General features: G+C 38.7%; 1 protein-coding gene across 1 annotated transcript; it reads right to left on the minus strand.

Moving 5' to 3' along the window:
* Positions 1-5,681: 5,681 nt before the first annotated feature.
* On the minus strand, positions 5,682-16,523 carry BBS12 (Bardet-Biedl syndrome 12). The gene is made up of 2 exons (XM_081811926.1): positions 15,167-16,523; positions 5,682-13,406 (listed from the first exon to the last, which is right to left on the minus strand). The coding sequence occupies exon 2, from the start codon at positions 13,397-13,399 to the stop codon at positions 11,258-11,260; it is 2,142 nt and encodes a 713-aa protein (XP_081668052.1). The 5' UTR covers positions 13,400-13,406; positions 15,167-16,523; the 3' UTR covers positions 5,682-11,257.
* Between the last annotated feature and the right edge of the window lie 3,779 nt (positions 16,524-20,302).

Genomic DNA, 20,302 nt, shown 5'->3' on the forward strand with positions numbered 1-20,302 from the left:
TCTGTCAAATAAATAAATAAAATCTTTAAAAATAATAATAATAATATTGGGGAAATCTATTAATATAGTATTTGACAGAAATAGGCTATATGGCAGTGTGTTTAGTATGAGCCCACTTATTGATTAGAAAAAACATATATGCATCCACATACACAGACAAGGCCTTAGAAAACTGTACACCAAATATTAATAATGGTTACTTTGGTGTGTAGGGGAAAAAGAGATTAAGAGTTTACTCTAAAAATGTTCTTGAAGGGGAGCCTAGGTGGCTTAGTTGGTTAAGTGACTGCCTTCGGCTCAGGTCATGATCCTGGAGTCCCAGGATCAAGTCCCACATCGGCTCCCTGCTCAGCAGGGAGTCTCCTTCTCCTTCTCTGACCCTCCCCCCGTCTCGTGCTCTCTCTCTCATTCTCTCTCTCAAATAAATAAATAAAATCTTTAAAAAAAGTATAAAAACACATAAATAAAAAGGTTCTTGAGGAATAATGGAAAGAATTTAAAGCTGAATGTACTTTAAAAAACAAACATTCAGACAAACAAAACAACTCCCAGGATGGAAGTGTGAATAGGGAAGAGAAAAAGGTGGTACATAGTTAAAGATAAAAAGAATGGTGTCTGGCTATGAGGAAAGAAATAAAAGTACTTAGGAAGAATGGAGGTACCAGAACATGTAATAAAATTGATCAAGGACACAGTCAGATGTGAAGTAAGAGCTGGAACATCATGATCTAGAAGCTTGGAAATAAGGCCACAAAGCAGCCCAGGTAAATCAGCATGCTTGCTACTCACACAGCATGGACTTTGTTATCTTGGGAGTCAATCTGAACAGTTTAAAAGTATTCCAGTTTAAATAAAGACCTAAGCTGTCTAAAAATCTCCATAAAATGGGGTGCCTGGGTGGCTCAGCCAGTTAAGCATCTTGTCTTCGGCTCAAGTCATGATCTCAGGGTCCTGGGATCTCAGGGTCCTGGGACCCCACATCGGGCTCCCTGCTCGGGGGGAGCCTGCTTCTCCCTCTCCCACTCCCCCTGCTTGTGTTCCCTCTCTTGCTGTGTCTCTGTCAAATAAACAAATAAAATCTTGAAAAAAAAAAAAGCTCCATAAAAACGTATTGCTAAAAGGTCACAGGTGAAAACTCATTTAAAAATAACAAAGAAACTAGAGTTTTTAGAATGGCTCATTGAAAGGTATTTCAAAATGTTTGAGGGTATGTCACTAAAATATATATTTTTTAAGTCTCAATATTTTTACATATAGAAGATAGAGCTAACCAAAATTCATTTGATTTTCACCCTTTATTTGATTATTATTTTTTTAAACATGTATTTACTGATTTAAGTAATGGCTACACCCAACACAAGGCTCAAACTCAATGACCATGAGATCAAGAGTCCCATGACTTTTTTTTTTTTTTAAGATTTTACTTATTTATTTGAGACAGAGTGAGCGAGAGAGAGAGAGCATTAGTCGGGCAGGAGTAGAGGGAGAGGGAGAAGCAGTCACCCTGCTGAGCAGGGAGCTTGATGCGGGGCTCGATCCAGGGACTCTGGGATCATGACCTAAGCTGAAGGCAGCTGCCTAATCAACTGAGCCACCCAGGCACCCCTGAGTCCCATGACTCTTGACGAACCAGCCAGGAGCCCCTGATTTTCACCCTTTAATGAATAATTTGCTCCTAGATTCCTTTCTACTCTATCAACATAGATTGATATTATGCCTTATGCAGAATTTGTATATTTGTGTTTGTTATTAGTGTACCCATTAGCTTCTAGAGAAGTGATATTCAACCGTTTTTTATCATATGACCCAATACATGCATATTTATATCTATATATATATGTCCTACCAAACTAATATATGTAAATTATATAACCTAAATAAAAAAGTTAAAATTACAAAAAAAAAAAATAGTAGAAATTCTAATATATTCCTCTTGCACAACATTGTACCTTCCTGTCTGTGCATCCGCCCTTCTTCAGAGACCACTGGCTGCCATTAGGGTCTCTCAAGACCCACTGCCAAACTCTACCTCTAAACAGCTGTGTATCTTGGGCAAGACACTTAGCCTCTGTGTCTCGGTTTATTTGTAAAATGAAGATAGTAACAGCCTGCCTCACAGAACTGTTGTGAAGATTACGTGAGCCAGTGCCTGGAAAGTGCTCCCCATCATGAAGAAGTGGTCTCTAATGGTAGATATGATCTGTGATTGACAATTTGCAAGGAATGATCCTTCTTTAGATGATTGCTGAATTAAAGTTGACTATATCTGGTACTTCTGGAATTCAAGTTGTTTCCTATAATTCATGGAGATTTGTTACCTTATCTTTCCTTATTCTTCCTTATCTCTGTGCTCTTTTCCTACATTATCTCCTTAGCCTGGAGCTAAGTGCATGGTTTTTCATATTTTTGCCAAGTTGCAACTGTGTATTTCCCCTGAACATGTGGATTCAGTTTCCCCAAGGAAGGATAGCAATTACTTTATATTAAAAAGACCATCTCTTCATATTCTGTTTAAATTATAGCAGTGATCATCAATTCTGGCTACACATTATAATCATACAGGAAGCTTTAAAAACTGATATACCCAGGCCCCAATTCCAGAGCTTCTGATTTAATTTGTCTAAAGGCTCCCAAGTGATACTAAAGTGCAGCTAGGGATTGAGGACCATTGAGCAAGGGAAAAATGATCACTTCATGTCAGCGATTCTCAGTCTTGGCTACATATTCCAATCACCTGGGAGCTCTTAAAAATACCAATGCCTGGCGCTCTGATTTCAGTCTAATTAAATATCTGTAGATGTAGTGAGGACATTAGCAGTCATAAAAGCTCCCCAGTTGATTCTTATTTGAAGCCAAGGTTGAGAACTGTTACTCTATATAAACAAAATACTAAAGTAAAGTAGTTGGCAATCATAAGAACTTGACAACATGATTCGGAAAAGATGACACATGTACACGTCAAGGGAGGCTGATTGAAGGGTGTTGTGGTCTACAATTATCTGTTGGCTTACTCTGGAGTCTCCCTAGCTGGGGCTTGGCTTTGCTCCCTTAGGCCAGCAAATCCATGTGGTAGATAGTAGTCCTGCTACTCTTAGAAGTGGCTAGGGTCAGTAACTATTTAAAAGGGTAAAGTACTACACCAAATCTACTATTATTAATTTTTGTCATTATTATCTTCAACTGCCTGGGTTCTCTCCTCCAGCCATCTTGAGAAGTGAAATACATCTTGCCTAGTACTCTCCTCTCCTATTGCTCTTATCTCCAAAGTAGGCACACTGACCTTTTTTGTTCATGGGCATTATTTCTAATCACTAATAAGGAGGGCAAAGGAGGAAGGGGCACAAAGAACCATTAAAATTGTAAAGCTAGGAAAGGAACAGAAATCTCACGAAACTCTTTTATAACAAAGTTTCAATTGCTTGACTTATTTCCCTGGATATTTGCACACAGTTTATATTGAGTTATCATAATGTATATTTAATTTAAACCTCGAAGTTGCTTTAAGAATATATTTTACAGATTTCAGAGAGGTTAAGTGACTTGCCTGAGGTCACACAGGGGGCAAAGTCAGATTATGAAAAATTTCTTCTAGTTTAAAGTCTAATGCTTATCTGACTACACTGTAAGTACATCCTGGAAGCTGACAGATACCTCCTTTTTATCATTCTTTTATCATGGAAGGGAGAACCTTTAGCTGGTCCAAAGGAGACTGATCTGTTGCTTCCAGAAACTGGAGATAAGGTTAAGTTCTGCTGGGTTTAACAAATATCACGAAGTGGGTGATTGTGGTTATTAGATATCACTACAGAGGAGATGTCTCCCAAATCAGTAAGTTAACATTCAGAGGGGCCACAGGATGCTGCCCCCAGAGAGCAAGTCTGAAATATAACTGAGTAAAAAGAAAGCAGTGTCTCATTAACTTAATACCTGAATAAAGAGTATGGCAACAGAAGTGAGCAAAAGGCTGACCTTCCTGGTTAGTGGTGGGTGTTCAGCATTGTCCTGAAGAGAGGTGTCTGGCTAGTGCTGCATCAGAGGGGTCCCTTGGCTTCAATTCCAGCCTCAACAAGCAATGTTCCTAGCTCCCCAGAGACTTTCAGAAACAGGAGAAAAAAATTCTTGGTTCAGTTCATATGAGTATTCTGCTTTTTCTAGGAGTTATAAATACCAATATGAAGTTAGCGTCTTGGTTTACACAATTCTCTGTGAATTTGGTTAGTACAAGTTATGAGTTAATCCCTCTGATGATGATTACTTCCCGTTAACTTGACAAAAGTCTGTGGGCCTGGAAAGCTATGCTCCTGGAAACCCTGACTTTTGGTGACTGCAAGGCTCTGGCACCCTGAGAGGCCCTGGACTCCTCTGACCCACCATCGCTTTCCCCTCATGAAACAAAGCCTTGTAGAGTCGAACAATGGCATGAACTAGCCAGCCAAGGACTGCTCCTGAACTTAAATGAGTCATTAATGGCTTTGTAAAGTTCCAGAGGGGGACCCTAATGTTATACTGGTCTGTGTGTTACACAGGAAAGTCATCCTTTGTAAAGTTTGGTCATTTAAGTCAGTATCTTAAAAAAAATTGATACAGGGGCGCCTGGGTGGCTCAGTCGTTAAGCATCTGCCTTTGGCTCAGGTCATGATCCCAGGGTCCTGGGATCGAGCCCCGCATCGGGCTCCCTGCTCAGTGGGAAGCCTGCTTCACCCTCTCTCGCTCCCCCTGCTTGTGTTCCTGCTCTCGCTCTCTCTCCCTCTGTCAAATAAATAAATAAAATCTTTAATTTCTTTCTTTTTTTTTTTTTTTTTTTGAGAGAGAGAGAATGACAGAGAGAGAGAGAAGGAGAAGGGTGAGGGTCAGAGGGAGAAGCAGACTCCCTGCCGAGCAGGGAGTCCGATGCGGGACTCGATCCCGGGACTCCAGGATCATGACCTGAGCCGAAGGCAGTCGCTTAACCAACTGAGCCATCCAGGCGCCCAAATAAATAAAATCTTTAAAAAAAAAAAAAATTGATACAGTGCAGATCTCTGTTATGGAAATTTAGAAGGGTTTGTGAAAGAGATTCCTCTCCTGAGTTCCTGGGAAAGAAATTTACTTCCTTTACCATGCTTTCAGTGGACTCCATGTGCTCTTGTGTTACCTGTGATTTCATCCAGTTTTTTTTCTGAGTTGTGCCGTCATTCCATAACCTGTTGTTTGCCATCTAATTTCCGAGAACTTCATTCCTAATGCATGCTGTTTTTTCAAAAACTTCTATCTAAGTGATTTAACTCATTTAAAAATATTCTGATCTGCGTTATAGCTAGAGTTTTTATATTGTGAGTTCTTATGTTCTGTTAAAAATTCTTTCATCCATTTTAATCTCTTCTCTTGTACTCAGGTCATTTGAGGTTAAATAGCATTTCTTTTTTCCCTCATGTCCAAATTACATGGATTTTTTGTGTATCCCATACATAGACATATCCCACGTCTCCTATGGAGATGTGGATGGGCCAGGGTCAATTTCTCAGCTTCATGGCTCATGGTCTCTGTTATGTTATAAATGAAGAACCAGAAATAGAGCCTTTTTGTGTAACCCTTCTCTATTTGTCAAAGCTAAGACTGGTTGGAAAAATTTTCTGCCTTTGGCTCTGTGTTTCCTAGAAGTCTACAGACCTTGCCTTCAAGGTTACATTTATTTTCGGAGGTCTTTTCATCTGGAGTCTGCTGGCCACCCAGCCTAATAGAAAATGACATTGTTTTACCATTCCCAATGTGAATTTTCCCTCTCCTTTATTCCAAATGTTCCTGTCCTGCTCTATTTTATTTCTTTTCAACATTTTTTCCTCAGAGTGTGGCTCAGTCATCCTGGAAGGAAGCATGTGCTGGATATTTTTGATATTCTTCAGAGCTTAGATCACTACAGCACTAGTCAATTCTCTTCCATCTACATATACACATAGAAGTGGGGTTGTTTTTGCTTTTTGTTGTTGCTTTGCACTTACCCAGAATGTGATGCCTATGAGCTACTTCTCAAATTTGTTTTACCGTATTTCCATTCAGGTAGAGTCCTTTCAACAATTTTGGGGACTATAGCTCACAATGACCTGTCAGTAACCCCTTCACTCTTGCTGCTTCCCACTTCCTTTTTGCTCCTGCATCTGTCCAGTGTCTGGGTAGGCAGGTACACCTGCCCATATTCTGAATATGCAGGGATTCCATTGCTGGAATTTCTTAAAGATTATTTTTTGAAGAGCCAGTTAACTCCTGGTTCAGGAAGGGTTATTTATCTTTGGGAAGGCTGGCTATAATGTGGATGGGATGTAGAATAACTGCAAACCTCTTTGTAGTTTATAATATTAAAGCAGCAGATTGGTCTCAAAGATGTCAACACTTCTTTGGTCTTTTGAGAAGTGTCTACCTGCTTATGCACAGGGTTTCTTGGAAAACCCACTTACTTAAATGAATCAAATTTATGTGAGGGACTGCCTCTGCAAGGACAGAACAGTTCCTTGAGTAATTAAAACTTAAAGGTATCCCTGGTAAGAATTAGAAAAACAGCTGATAAACCACATAACAGTACAAAGTTTTTTACAATCTGAAAACAAAATGGACTTATACAATCTGTATTAAAATGAGACTTCTAGTGTCAAAGGAAAGTATTTATAACAGGATTTTACTAAATATTTAATAGTACCAATATATGCAAATACCAATTTCACAAAAAATCTATTATATAAATAAGCATCTACATTAATATTAGTGGTGCTGATAATCTTCGTAATATTTTAACAAAAATTAAGTGTTAATAGTACACAGGAGAGTAAAAGTATCAATTCCTAAACAAGTAAAATACACTTTATTTTAAAAAACAGTTCAACATTTAATGTTGTTGTTATTCTAACTTTGAACAAAGATGGTGTATATAACTGGAATGATGATCTGTGCAAGGTTTTCAGGTAACCACATTTAAGACAACCACTAAACCAAAAGTTAATATTCTTTTACTTGAGTAGAAGATAACCAAGTCATATTTTCTAGTACATTTAAATTATCCCTATAAATAAACTAGACATTCTTTTGTTGTTGTTACTTTCCAGAAAAAGCTTCCTTTCACAGTTAATACTTAGAAATATACTTTGGAGCCAGATAAAATCTTAGTGTAAACTCCAGCTCTTCTACCTACTAGCTTTAAGACTTTGGGCAAGTTTCTTAACCTTCCTAAACTAATTTCCTCATCATACAATGGAGAAAATAAATGTTTCAAAGATTGAGATAATATATGTCTTATAGGCTGAATTGTGTGCCCCCCCCATTCATATGTTGAAGTCCTAATCCCCCATACCTCAGAACGTGACTTCACTGGAGACAGGCTCTTTAAAGAGGTAATCAAGTTAAAATAAGGTCATTAGGGAAGGCCCTCATCCATTATGACTTAGTGTCCTTACAAGAAGAGGAAATTAGGACACAGACAGATACAGAGGGAAGACATTGTGAAACAAAGGGAGAAGATATCCATCTACAAGTGAAGGAAAGAGGCCTCAGAAGAAACCGACTCTGCCAACACCTTGATCTCAGATTCTAGCCCCCAGAATTGTGAGAAAATAAATTTCTGTTGTTTAAGCCCCCTAATACGTGGTATTTTGTTATGGCAACCCTAAAGCATTAATACAATATGTGAAGAATTTAGAATAGTGCCTGGGACATGGTAGGTAATCAATAACTTAATTACTACTGTTATTTCCCCAGAGCTTTTCTAATATTCAACTCCACACATAATTCCATTCTTAAGATGTTCATTTAATGGCTAAGTGGCAAAAGAGCAAGACTTTGTTGGGATACACAGAATGCTATTGACTCTCAGCATGTTCTTGCTGGGTTGGAGTACTCTTTTTCCAGGCCATTTCTCAGGGATGTGTTTCTAGCGAGTAACCCTGAATGATGATGTAACATCTCACTCCAGACCAAGAAAAGGCTTACTTCTGCTTACTGTAAAAGTTGTGATTTGCCCAAGTTATGCACTCCTCTCCTGTAACACAATCTCTTGTGCATGTATTCATCATGGCCCTTTATGTCACCTCTGTGGGACTTGCAAGGACAGAGGACCAAAATAAACCAACACAAAGCTCTGGCTATTGTAAAGTCATTTGTTTCTGATCCAGGATTGTTTTCTGGCTGTATCCCATTACATTTTAACTGATAGCTTATAAACGGGGCAAAATCTCAGACCCTACACAGTTCTTTACTGCTTTGGCTGAGAGAGCCATGGTTTCTGAAAAGGATGAGGGCCCCACTGCTCTGGGTTAAGAGATATAAGACTCCCTGGGATCCAACAGTAAATGTTAAGTAGTGGGAAAGGGAGGTGGGGAGGAGTCTCCCACTGTCCTGCCTGTTAATTTATGTTTGGAGGCTAAGCAGTGAGAAGTAGGATTAAAACAAGCCACCCAAATGGTGTGTTGGTTGTTGCTCACTCACCTCAGGGTGGGAAGAGCAATGATATTAATATGATAACAAGGCAGCACGTCCCAGGGCTCTAGCCAAGAAGTGTGGCTATTGCTGCTAAGTCAAGGGGTCCTCAAAGCTAAAACAAATGCCACCAGCAAGGAGGAAATAAAAATTGCAAGTTTGTTGAGTACAAGTTGGGCAGCTGATCAAAAACAAAAGTAAATGCAATACTGGAGCCATTCTCTCCCTCTACACTTCTTGGTAACTCCTTCACCCTCTACCCTGACCTCAGCTGCTTTAAGGAGAAAGCCAAGTATGATGGGAATACATGGGGGAAGAAAGTGACTCAAACTTTTACAGCTGTTAGATACAGGTGCTCGTCACCATTCTACCCAGTTCCATAGGGGAAGTTGGTATCGGGCACAGGGTGGTCAAAGGTACCAAAGGCTGCAGGACACTGAGGAGGTGCAGGGTTAGTTATATGGAGGGCAAAAAGAAAGATCCCCAGAGTGTGGGGGCTCCCTACATACTGGGAAGTGCACAGGAAAGAAGCTGGTACCAACACTGAAGCAAGGGGCCAAAAAAAAGAAAAAAAGAGGCTCCTTGGATGCAGCCTTTACCCCTTGCTCCTTCTGGAGCTCCCAACCAGGGAGCTAACATAATCTCTTCACCACAGTTAAAGCTCCTAATGTGCCAACGTTAAACTTGCCATATTCCCATACGGGGGATAAAGTGACTAAAGTCAACTGATAGGATTAGAATGAATTGTTATGAAAATACGTAACTGGTATTGAGGTGTTATATGCTTATTTTGTAAATGCTCATAAAGTGCCAGAGGAGATCCTCCCATTCAAGGTATTGCTGCTCTATATAGAGAAATGAGACAAACTTCCTGCCATCTACTACCATGCCCTAACCCATCCTAACCTATTGGCGGGTTGGGATTTAGTGTGAGCGCCTCTATGCTCTGATATCCCAAATGTTCACTATATAGATGATGTTCTGGTGGTCAAGTTAGAAGCTCATCTCAATGGTTTTGACTGTGGCCATTATCAACCTCCACCAGTAGAAGTGGCTGCTAAACCCAAACAAAATTCAGAACTCTGTTTGCCAAGCCGTTTCTCAGCATTGTTTAGACAGAGTCATAGCGCTCAATCCGCCCAGGAGTCAAACAAACAAATGTTTCCTCCTTATTAAGACTTATTCAGTATTGGAAGCAGTTCATAATGCCATCGATGGCAGCTGCGAAAATGTACAAACACAGAAACCAGGACAACCTTGTTTCAATCTGACTGATCTTATGCTTGAGTAGGCTATTGCTTCTAAGTCAAGGGGTCCTCAAAGCTAAAACAAATGCCACCAGCAAGGAGGAAATAAAAATTGCAAGTTTAGGGGCGCCTGGGTGGCTCAGTCGTTAAGCGTCTGCCTTCGGCTCAGGTCATGATCCCAGGGTCCTGGGATCGAGCCCCGCATCGGGCTCCCTGCTCAGCGGGGAGTCTGTTTCTCCCTCTCCCTCTCCCCCTGCTTGTGATCCTGCTCTCACTGTGTCTCTCTCTGTCAAATAAATAAATAAAATCTTTAAAAAAAAAAAAATTGCAAGTTTGTTGAGTACAAGTTACTCAACAGGGTGGGAAGAGCAACATTTGAGTAGCCTTGGATTTTGCCATTATGGCAACTGAGGCTGCAACTACTGGGTGGCACGACCTATGTGACTTAATTAAATCTATACAATGGTGATTCAAATCAGGTTTCACAACAAATCCTGAAGTAGAGAGACCGTGCCCTGTTGGGGTTATGTGCTTATATTTGGGAAAAATGGGCCATAGTAGGTCTCTCCATTAGGGAGGGGGGATTTGTTTTTGGCCATCTATTGCCCCTGTCATTTTGTCATTGACACCAAAGATCAGCAACTCAGTCAAAGCTCCCTTGTGAGGGTCATAATATATGATACATTGGTCTTACAATACATTCAGGCTAATAAAAAGACCCCCGTTGGAATTTAAAATTGACTAAATTCAAGACACTACGGGACATGACTGAGGTCAATACTGCAGACTGGTTTCATCCTGCTGCTCAGAGTCTGTTGATAGTAGCCTTAATTAACTGCTATATGAAACCAACTGAATAGATCTGGTATTGACGAAACAACCTGTTTATCAGATTAATCAGACTAGTAAACAGAGTGGCATTCTTCCATGAAAATTCAAGTTTGGCCAAGAACATGTCAGGTTAAGAAGTGAGTAAATGGAAGAGGCTATCCATTATGGGCTCTGAATGACACTGCATACTTTCTGGGTGTGCCTTGAATGCAAGGACCTGACCTATCTTTACCCAGTCCATGTCTTAGGCTTGTGTTTACACTAAGCAACCTTGAGGCATGAGGTAGCAACTACCCCTTGGACAAAAAACAGGATTGTTTCTGGTCACTATAAAAGCAGTCAATGTCCCAAGCTCAGTGTTCCTTTTCTGTAACACAACCCACTGCATGTGCAGGCTTCCATCACTGGCCTTTTATGTTGCTCTTATGGGGCTCAGAGAAATGGGAACTGATACAAACCAACAGGAAGCTCTGGCTACCACTTTTGTTGTGAATAATAAAAGTGCTTTGTCTCTGTCCAAGCGTCTCATGTATCCTGTAGCATACCATGAAATAGTAACAGGCTAACCTGTTAGCTTGTAAGTCGGGTGAAATCTCAGACCCTGCAATTACTGACAGACATCAATAATTTTCTTCTTGGTAATGGCTGGCATTTTAGGCACTATGACTTAGCTACTAGGAAATTTATCATTAGCATGATATATAACAAAATATTATTTTCCAAAGACTTAGCCAATAACACTACAAAAATAAAAAACCCTCTGTTTCCTGTGAATTTAACCGTGTGTGTCCAAGTCCAGTAATAATTTCACTGTCTGTCTGAAGTACTAAGAGTACTAAATCCAAAGCTCGGCGCCATGCCTCAATCTTTGGTATAACAACGTCATAAACGCTTGGAATCTGTTCCAGTTTATTTGAAATGCCCGAATTAAAAATTCCACTATTAAGCTTACTATATTCATTCAAGATGTAAGATGAAGGAGAGCCAGAGTCTGTGGCATTTTGTAGATGCTGCTGAATGAATGTGCTGGCTTCAAATTCTGATGAGCAATTGGCCATGTTATATACGAGAGTTGAAAGGTATTTGTGCCATCCGTTTGCCAGGCATTTAAGCACAGTTGATCTGTACAGTGCCAGAGATGAGGCCAGCCAAGAGGAAGTATTATGAAGCCATCCTGAACAGACGTGGTTTCGTTTACTCAGTGATTGCTCTGCAAGAATTTGAAGATGGCTAAGACACAAAAATTCAACTGCCCCACCTCCAAGGAAGACCTTTTGCTCTTTTAGAGCATAATACAGACGATAGGCACAAGCCCAGAACCTGTCTTCTTTGGATTGCATCTGTGCAGTGACTGGGCTAGTGAGCACTACTGTAACCAAATTAATTCCTTCGATTTTTATCACGACTGTGATTATATTGATTCTATCCATGACATCCGAAGGAATATTTCTCCAGAAGGTCACGTAGACCCCACTGCCCACACAGTTTTCATTCACTTGTGTGATATAGGTCACCTGTACTGCTCCTGAAGCTTCTGCAAAAGCCTGCATCACACTGCTATTCACTGGCCCAAGTACCAACCGCTTATTGGGTAAGCACTTTTCAATTAAGTGTTCAGACACATTTCCTTGTACCAGGACAAGGTTCACATTGAACTTAATTAGTACCTGTAATACATAATTTGTCCACAGTTCTTCTGAGCTGTCTTGTTGAACCTTCATGCTTTCCAGTACTGTGTTAATATTCGTAGCCTTGTTAAATCCCAGGTGGCGATAATTCTCTGTGAGGTCACCCTCAATGAGAATAATCCGGAGAGGCTGATTCTGTAATTCCTTAATCAGAGCAGAATTAGATATTGATACTACAGTGATAAATCCTGGGCAGACACAAGAGAAAGTTTCAGGTACACCTGGTAAAGAGCAAGTGAAGAGTCTTGAAATGTCAAACCTAAATGGCATCGTACAGTTGCCTTGCTGCATACTTGCATTCTGATACTGCAGCCGTACTGCTTCATCTACTAATTTCATGCTGTTGTGATCTCCGTGACTTAAACCCATCTCCAACTCTACCAAATCATTACATCTGTAAGTACTGGGAGAAGTTGCACCATGTTGTTCTAGAAATCCATCTGGTTTGTTTATCCACTGATTATTATCTGTCCTATTAAAATGCCTACTGTGGATTAGTATTGACTTTCTATGATAGTTGCCTGTGAGCAGACTGTTTTTCAGAGTTTGAGAATTTTGTAACGTGTTTTTATCTGCTTCAACTTCAGCCTGAGGTCTAAAGAGTTTAGGTGATTTAACAGGTATCCCAGAAAGATTGCAAATGGTCAGTGATGGAGAGGCAACATCTTTGAGATCATGCTCTTTCTGTAAACCAGTATCTGAAGGGATTTGTAGAAAAGGGCACAAACTGCCACTAAATGTTTCAAGTCCAGAAAATGTCTTTGTGCTGTCTATATAGTCAAATACATTGTGGATAGGTACTTGAAGGGAAACTACCTCTTCAATGCAAGAGTTCAGGCCTTCTGACATTGCAGACACTATTAATGAAATGGGGACACCTAAATGGAGACATTCTTCAGCAGCACTGCTCCATGCACCAACAAGGAACAGAAGAGTACTAGTTCCAGTTTTATATGTGTTATTTTGTGCTTGAACTGCTTCATTGAGAAGTTGTCCCACTGCGCTGGTTAAATCCAAACTTTCGAGAAGCCTTACTGTTGAACTGATTAACACACCTTCATGACACTCTGCATCTATAATAAATTTCGATGATTTTAATGGGCCTAGGAAAGTTCTTCCTGTTCCTGCAAATGATGAAAGTTGCTGAAGTCCCATGTGCCTTCTTTTATTTATGACCCTGCAAGCCATCACCATGAATCATCTGCAAATAAAATAAAAACGTGGAAATTTATTCAGTGTAATTCATGGTTATAATTGCTTATAAAAGAAAAATCAGATATAGTCCCTGCCTTTGAGGAGTTTCTGGTATATATAGTTTCCACTAAATATGGTCAGTGCAATGATAACAGTACTACAATGATATTTCGATAAAGGTATGGGCATGTGGAGAAGGAACACTTCATCCAATAGGGGAAGTGGATCACTCAGGCAGTGATTCTGGTAGCGTTTCCAGAAGAAGGCAATGCCTGAAATGAGTCTTGAAGAATAATTTGAAAGAGTCAGCAAGGTGAAGGAGGTGGTAGTAAATGCACATATATGTGAAAAAACACAGTGTATTAGGGTAATACAAGTAGTTTAGTTTTACAGAAATAAAAAGAAAGTAGTAGGAAATGGGAGATGAAGCTCTAGAAGAGAAAAAGGGTTGGATCGTGAAAGGCATTATGTGCCATGTCAAACTTGATCCTATGATGGGAACCACAGACGTATTTTAAGTAAGAAAGATTAAGAAATGGCTTGATGTAGAGTTCAAAAGCATGTGCTCCGAATCTAGAAGTCTGGATTTGAACTTGGCTCTAATGCTTACTAGCTATGTAAGTTATTTAACTACTCGACTTTGTCCACATCTGAAAAATAAGGACTATAACAGAACCTACTTTATAGGATTATTATAAGGCGTAAATGCGTACAGTGCTTAGAACAATGCCTGGCATATAATCCCTTCTGAGTACTGCTGGTGCTACTGGGGCGGCTCGTGCTTTGGGTAGATCACCACTGTGATAGCACCGAGAACCAACTGGGCGGGTGCCTCACTGGAGGCAGAGAAGTCAGCTAAGAATCATCTACAGTTATCTAGGTGGGAGAGGGATGCCGCTGAGAGGATGGGCTTGTTACTGATTAGAATGTAAAGGGGAAAAACGCATTATTTAAAGCGAAGTTCAAGGGCAATGGGCTTTTTCCACGTAGTATTTTGAAATCCACATCTAAACTAATAAGACTTAAAGAGAAAAACTTTAGTCCAATAGAAAGAACTTTTTAACAAAGTACCCCTTAACTGAAAAGCTGTCTATAATAAAATGACCTACCTTGTGAGGTATGAGCTCTCAGTCAAAGGACTAGAACTAAAATTGTAGATAATATAAACTTCTCTTCCAACTCGAAGACTTTATAATTCTTTGAATGATATTTTTTATCACAATCTTTTAAATTCAAAATATCAAAAAGCAAGCAATTTAGAGTTTTGCTTTTCATCTGATAAATTTGTTTCTATAATACCTGGATTCATCCTTGAAGCTGAGGAGCACCACTATCTGAGATACTTAAGATCAGGAGAAAGCCATAACACAACTATTCCTCAAGAGTAGCTTCCTATAAGTTTTCAAGGACTAAGTAGAAAAGCTAATACAGCCTAGGAAAAGGTATAATGAATTGTTTGAAGTCAGTTTCAAATGCTCTTTTGTGAACATTTCAATTCTATAAAATAAAAATAAAACTCTTGATACACCCAGGAATATCCCTAGACTGCATTAAAATATACTCTAGGACTCCAATATTCTAACCCTGAGACCCATCATATCTTACAATTATCTGATCCTACCATGTTTTCGCTGTCCTTCACCCCCCACCCCATATTATCAATTCTCTACTTACCCAGTTTAAATTCCTATCTGTCAGTTATTATATTCACTCCCTTACACATATATCCTCAAAATCCTTATCCCTCTTCAGGTTCATCCTACTCACCTTGCAAAGACACTAATCTTGATGAAATCCACTCTCTACTCCATGCTTACCTTGCTGCAGCTGAAAATAAAAAGAAAGACAAACACAACCATGCTGGTAGCATTTCAAACCTCAAGTGGCCCTTATTGTTGTTTGGCAACCTACTTTCCTAGTTCATTTATCTTTTTTTTTTTCCTTTTTATAAAAGGCTATTGCTTTTTGGGTTCTATTTTTTAAAGTTTTGCCTACCCCTGAGTACAAAAGATATTCTTCTTCTAAAAACGTTATGGTTTTAGTCTTTCATGGCTATGGATCTACCTATTCTGGATATTTCATATAAATAGAATCACACAATATGTGACCTTTTGTGTCTGGCTTCTTTCACTTAGCATAATGTTTTTGAGGTTCATCCACACAGTATTAGGTATCAGTACTTCATTCCTTTTTATGGCTGAGTACTATTCCATTGTATGTATGTATCACCTTGTTTATCCGTTGATGGACACTTCAGTTGTTTCTACCTTTTGTCTATTGTGAATTGTGCTACTATGAACATTTGTGTACAAGTGTCTGAGTATCTGTTTTCAATTCTTTTGGGTATATACCTAGGAGTGGTCACATGGTCATTTTATGTTTAACTTTCTGAGGAACTGCCAAACTGTCTTCCATTGAGCTAAATCATTTTACTTTCCCACTGGCAATATATGAGGGTTTCAATTTCTCTACATCCTTGTTGTATTGATTTCCTAGGGCTGCTATACCAAATTACCAAAAACTGGGTGCTTAAAACAATACATTTTTATTCTCTCATGGTTCTGAAGTCCAGAAGTCTGAAATCAAGGTATCTGCAGGGCCATGATTCTTCTGAAGGCTCTAGGGAAGGCTCTTCCAGCTTCTAGTTGGCTCCTGGAGGTCCATGGCTTTTGGTAACAAAACTCAGTATCTGCTTTTCCTCCATATAGCTTTCTTAAAAGAACACCATTCATTCTATTTAGGGTCAACCCTAATCTGGCATGAACTTAACTAGCTACTTCTATAAAGACCCTATTTCCAAATAAAATCACATTCTGAGATTCTGGGTGGACATGAATTTTGGAGGGAACACTATTCAACCCAGTATGCACACCAATACATATCTTCTGTTTTTAATGTTTTTTGTTTTTTTAATAATAGACATCCTAGTGGATGTGAAGTGATATTTCATTTCAGTTTTGATTTGTCTTTCTCTAATGACTAGTGATGTTAAGCATCTTTTCATGTACTGGTTGGCTATCTGTATATCTTTTTTGGAGAAATATCTATTCAAAAAAATTGGGTTGTCTTTTTGTTGTTGAATTGTAAGAATTCTTTACATATTCTGGAAACAAGAACCTTATCAAAATACAATTTACAAATATTTTCTCTTTCTGTAGGTTGTATTTTCCACTCTTTTGATAATCATTTTGATGCATAAAAGTTTCCCATTTTAATGAAGTTGAATTTGTCTATTTTTTCTTTTGTTGTTCATGCTCTTGGTATCATATCTAAGAATCTATTGCCAAATCCAAAGTCATAAAGATCTGACCCAGTGTTTTCTTCAAAGAGTTTTATAGTTTTATATCTTAAAGTTCATTGATACATTTGATTTTTGTATATGGGATGAAGTAGGGGTCCAACTTCATTCTTTTGCATTTGGATGTCAAATTGTCCCAGCATCATTTGTTGAAAGACAATTCTTTTCCCAATTGACTGGTTTTGGCATCTTTGTCAAAAATCAATTGGCAACAGATTTTTGGGTTTATTTCTGGACTCTCAATTCCATCTGATTGGTCTGTATGTTCATCCTTAAGCCAGGACCACATGATCCCATGACCCTGAGATCATCATGACCTGAGCCGAAATCAAGAGTCATATGCTTAACCGACTAAGCCATCCAGGTGCCCAAGGACCACACTTTTTTGATTACTGTAGCTTTGTGATGGGTTTTGAAGTGAGGGAGTGTGAATCGTCCAATTTAGCTCTTTTTGTTTTAGCTTTTACATTTATATTTATAATTCATCTTAAACTGATATTTGTAAATGGTGTGAGGAAAGGGTCATTTTGTTTCCTCCTGGATATCCAGTTGCTCCAAAATAATTTGTTGAAAAGACAAGCTTGAAAGGACTGGCTTTTTGTTTGTTTTTTCATTTCTAACATGTTCTGACAGCTTATTAAGTATGAGGCACTTTACATGGATTATGTAATATAGTTCTCATAATATTATGAGGTAGGTACTACACTTAACCTATTAAAATGAAAAACAGATAAGTAACATACCAAACCTCACAGCTAGTAACTAATAGGTTATGAACTAAAATTCAGATTTGTCTAATGCCAGAGTCCCATGCTATTAACTACCATACAATACTGCCTTCTGGCTGCCCCTCTACCTGACATGATAGTGATTCACCCTTTCTCCTGTAGGATCTTCCACTGCATTTTCCACTTCCAAACCTTCTTGCCTTCTTCCAAGCCTGTTCATACCCTTGGTATGGATATGCCCTTTTTTTCCCAAGCATCAGAGTCTCTGTTTATGGTTTCCTCTTTATACTATGTTTAAATCACAACATATTACTGTATGAATGGAAAAGTCCTACAGAATTTAGAGCAAAAGGAAAAAGTCATAGGCTATTTCAAACTTTCAAAGTCTGTATTTAATTTATGTGAAAACAGTTTTCCCAGAGAAGACATGAAATTATTTAAACAAAATTTACAAGCAAAAAGTTACATAAAACTGATCTCAAAATATTCAATTATTTCACTTATATGTGGAACCTAGAAAACAAAACAAACAGAAAAGGCAGAAACAGACCCATAAATACACAGAGCACACTGGTGGTTGCCAGAGGGAAGGGGTGTATGGGATGGGCAAAAAGGGGTAAAAGGGAGTGGGAGGTACAGGCTTCCAATTATGGAAGGAATAAGTCACAGGGATGAAAGGTACAGCATAAAGAATATAGTCAATGGTTTTGTAATAGCATTGTATGGTGATAGATGGTAGCTATACTTGTGATAAGCATAGCATAACATATAGAGTTGTCGAATCACTATGTTGTACATCTGAAACTAATATAATATTTTGTCAACTATATTCAATAAAATATGAACAAACAAACAAATATTCAAGAGAAACGCTATTTCAGCATTTGAAGACTCTATTCCAAGTATCAGCAGCAATTAAAAAAAAAGAAGTCTTAGCATTCCTAAGTTCAGAAAAGCTCCTAAATAATTATTTTGGAGATATTAGTTAATTAACATAAAATAAAAACTCAAACAAAAATCCCCCATCTTCTAAAAAGTTGAGTATAAAAAGGCAAAGACAGTAAAGAGGATGGTGAAATAAATAATTTCAAAGATCAAAAAAACATCTCTGATAACTTTTCTTGGCATTAAATTGACACACTCTGATTTTTGTTCTGTGATACATCAGCACCAATGTTTTCCACAAACAGCTGTTTTATTATTGGGTTCCCTAACAACTTTACTTGCCAGCTTAATGTTTCTTTAACTTTCTAAGCATGTAATAGAAGCACAGTCACACTACTTCACTGGGTTTTGACATCAAAAGCATCCTTCTTTTCCTAATATGCCTAGTCTTGTTTAAGGCATTTGGTTTAGAATACCAAGACATGCAATACTTTTCAGGAGTTGAATTTTTTAAAAATATTAGTATTTTCTGAGTACAGATTCTTTGCCTCTTTGGTTAGATTTATTCCTAGGTATCTTATGGTTTGGGTGCAATTGTAAATGGGATTGACTCCTTCATTTCTCTTTCTTCTGTCTTGTTGTTGGTGTATATAAATGCAACTGATTTCCATGCATTGATTTTATATCCTGCCACTTTACTGAATTCCTGTATGAGTTCTAGCAGTTTTGGGGTGGAGTCTTTTGGGTTTTCCACATAAAGTATCATATAATCTGCAAAGAATGAGAGTTTGACTTCTTTGCCGATTCGGATGCCTTTTATTTCTTTTTGTTGTCTGATTGCTGTGGCTAGGACTTCTAGTACTATGTTGAATAGCAGTGGTGATAGTGGACATCCCTGCCCTGTTCCTGACCTTAGAGGGAAAGCTCTCAGTTTTTACTTAGAAAACTATAAAATACTCATGAAAGAAACTGAGGAAGACACAAAGAAATGGAAAAAATGTTCTATGCTCATGGATTGGAAGAACAAATATTGTGAAGATGTCAACGCTACCTAGAGCAATCTACACATTTAATGCAATCCCTATCAAAATACCATCAACTTTTTTCAAAGAAATGGAACAAATAATCCTAAAATTTGTATGGAACCAGAAAAGAGCCCAAATAGCCAGAGGAATGTTGGCTATAAAGAACTTATCAAAGTTCTATAAAGAACTATAAAGTTCTTTATAAGTTCTATAAAGAACTTATCAACCTCAACACCCAAAGAACAAATATTCCCATCAAGAAATGGGCAGAAGACACGAACAGACATTTCTGCAAAGAAGTCATCCAAATGGCCAAGAGACACATGAAAAAGTGCTCAGCATCACTCGGCATCAGGGAAATCCAAATCAAAACCTCAATGAGATACCACCTCACACCAGTCAGAATGGCTAAAATTAACAAGTCAGGAAACGACAGATGTTGGCGAGGATGCGGAAAAAGGGGAACCCTCCTACACTGTTGGTGGGAATGCAAGCTGGTGCAGCCACGCTGGAAAACAGCATGGAGGTTCCTCAAAAAGTTGAAAATAGAGCTACCATACAACCCAGCAATTGCACTACTGGGTATTTACCCCAAAGATACAAATATAGGGATCCAAAGGGGTACATGCACCCCGATGTTTATAGCAGCAATGTCCACAATAGCCAAACTGTGGAAAGAGCCAAGATGTCCATTGACAGATGACTGGATAAAGAAGATGTGGTATATGGAATATTATGCAGCCATCATTATGGTATATGGTATATGGTATGTGGTATATGGAATATTATGCAGCCATCAAAAGGAATGAAATCTTGCCATTTGCAACGACGTGGATGGAACTGGAGGGTATTATGCTGAGTGAAATAAGTCAATCAGAGAAAGACATGTATCATATGATCTCACTGATATGAGGAATTCTTAATCTCAGGAAACAAACTGAGGGTTGCTGGAGTGGTGGGGGATGGG

This window comes from Leptonychotes weddellii, chromosome 2 (assembly GCF_054177405.1).
Source record: "Leptonychotes weddellii isolate Sample4059 chromosome 2, ASM5417740v2, whole genome shotgun sequence".
Lineage (NCBI taxonomy): Eukaryota > Metazoa > Chordata > Mammalia > Carnivora > Phocidae > Leptonychotes > Leptonychotes weddellii.

Coding starts and splice junctions, on each gene's coding strand:
- BBS12 (XM_081811926.1), bottom strand. CDS start 13,399: ATGGTGATGGCTTGCAGGGTCATAAATAAAAGAAGGCACATGGGACTT.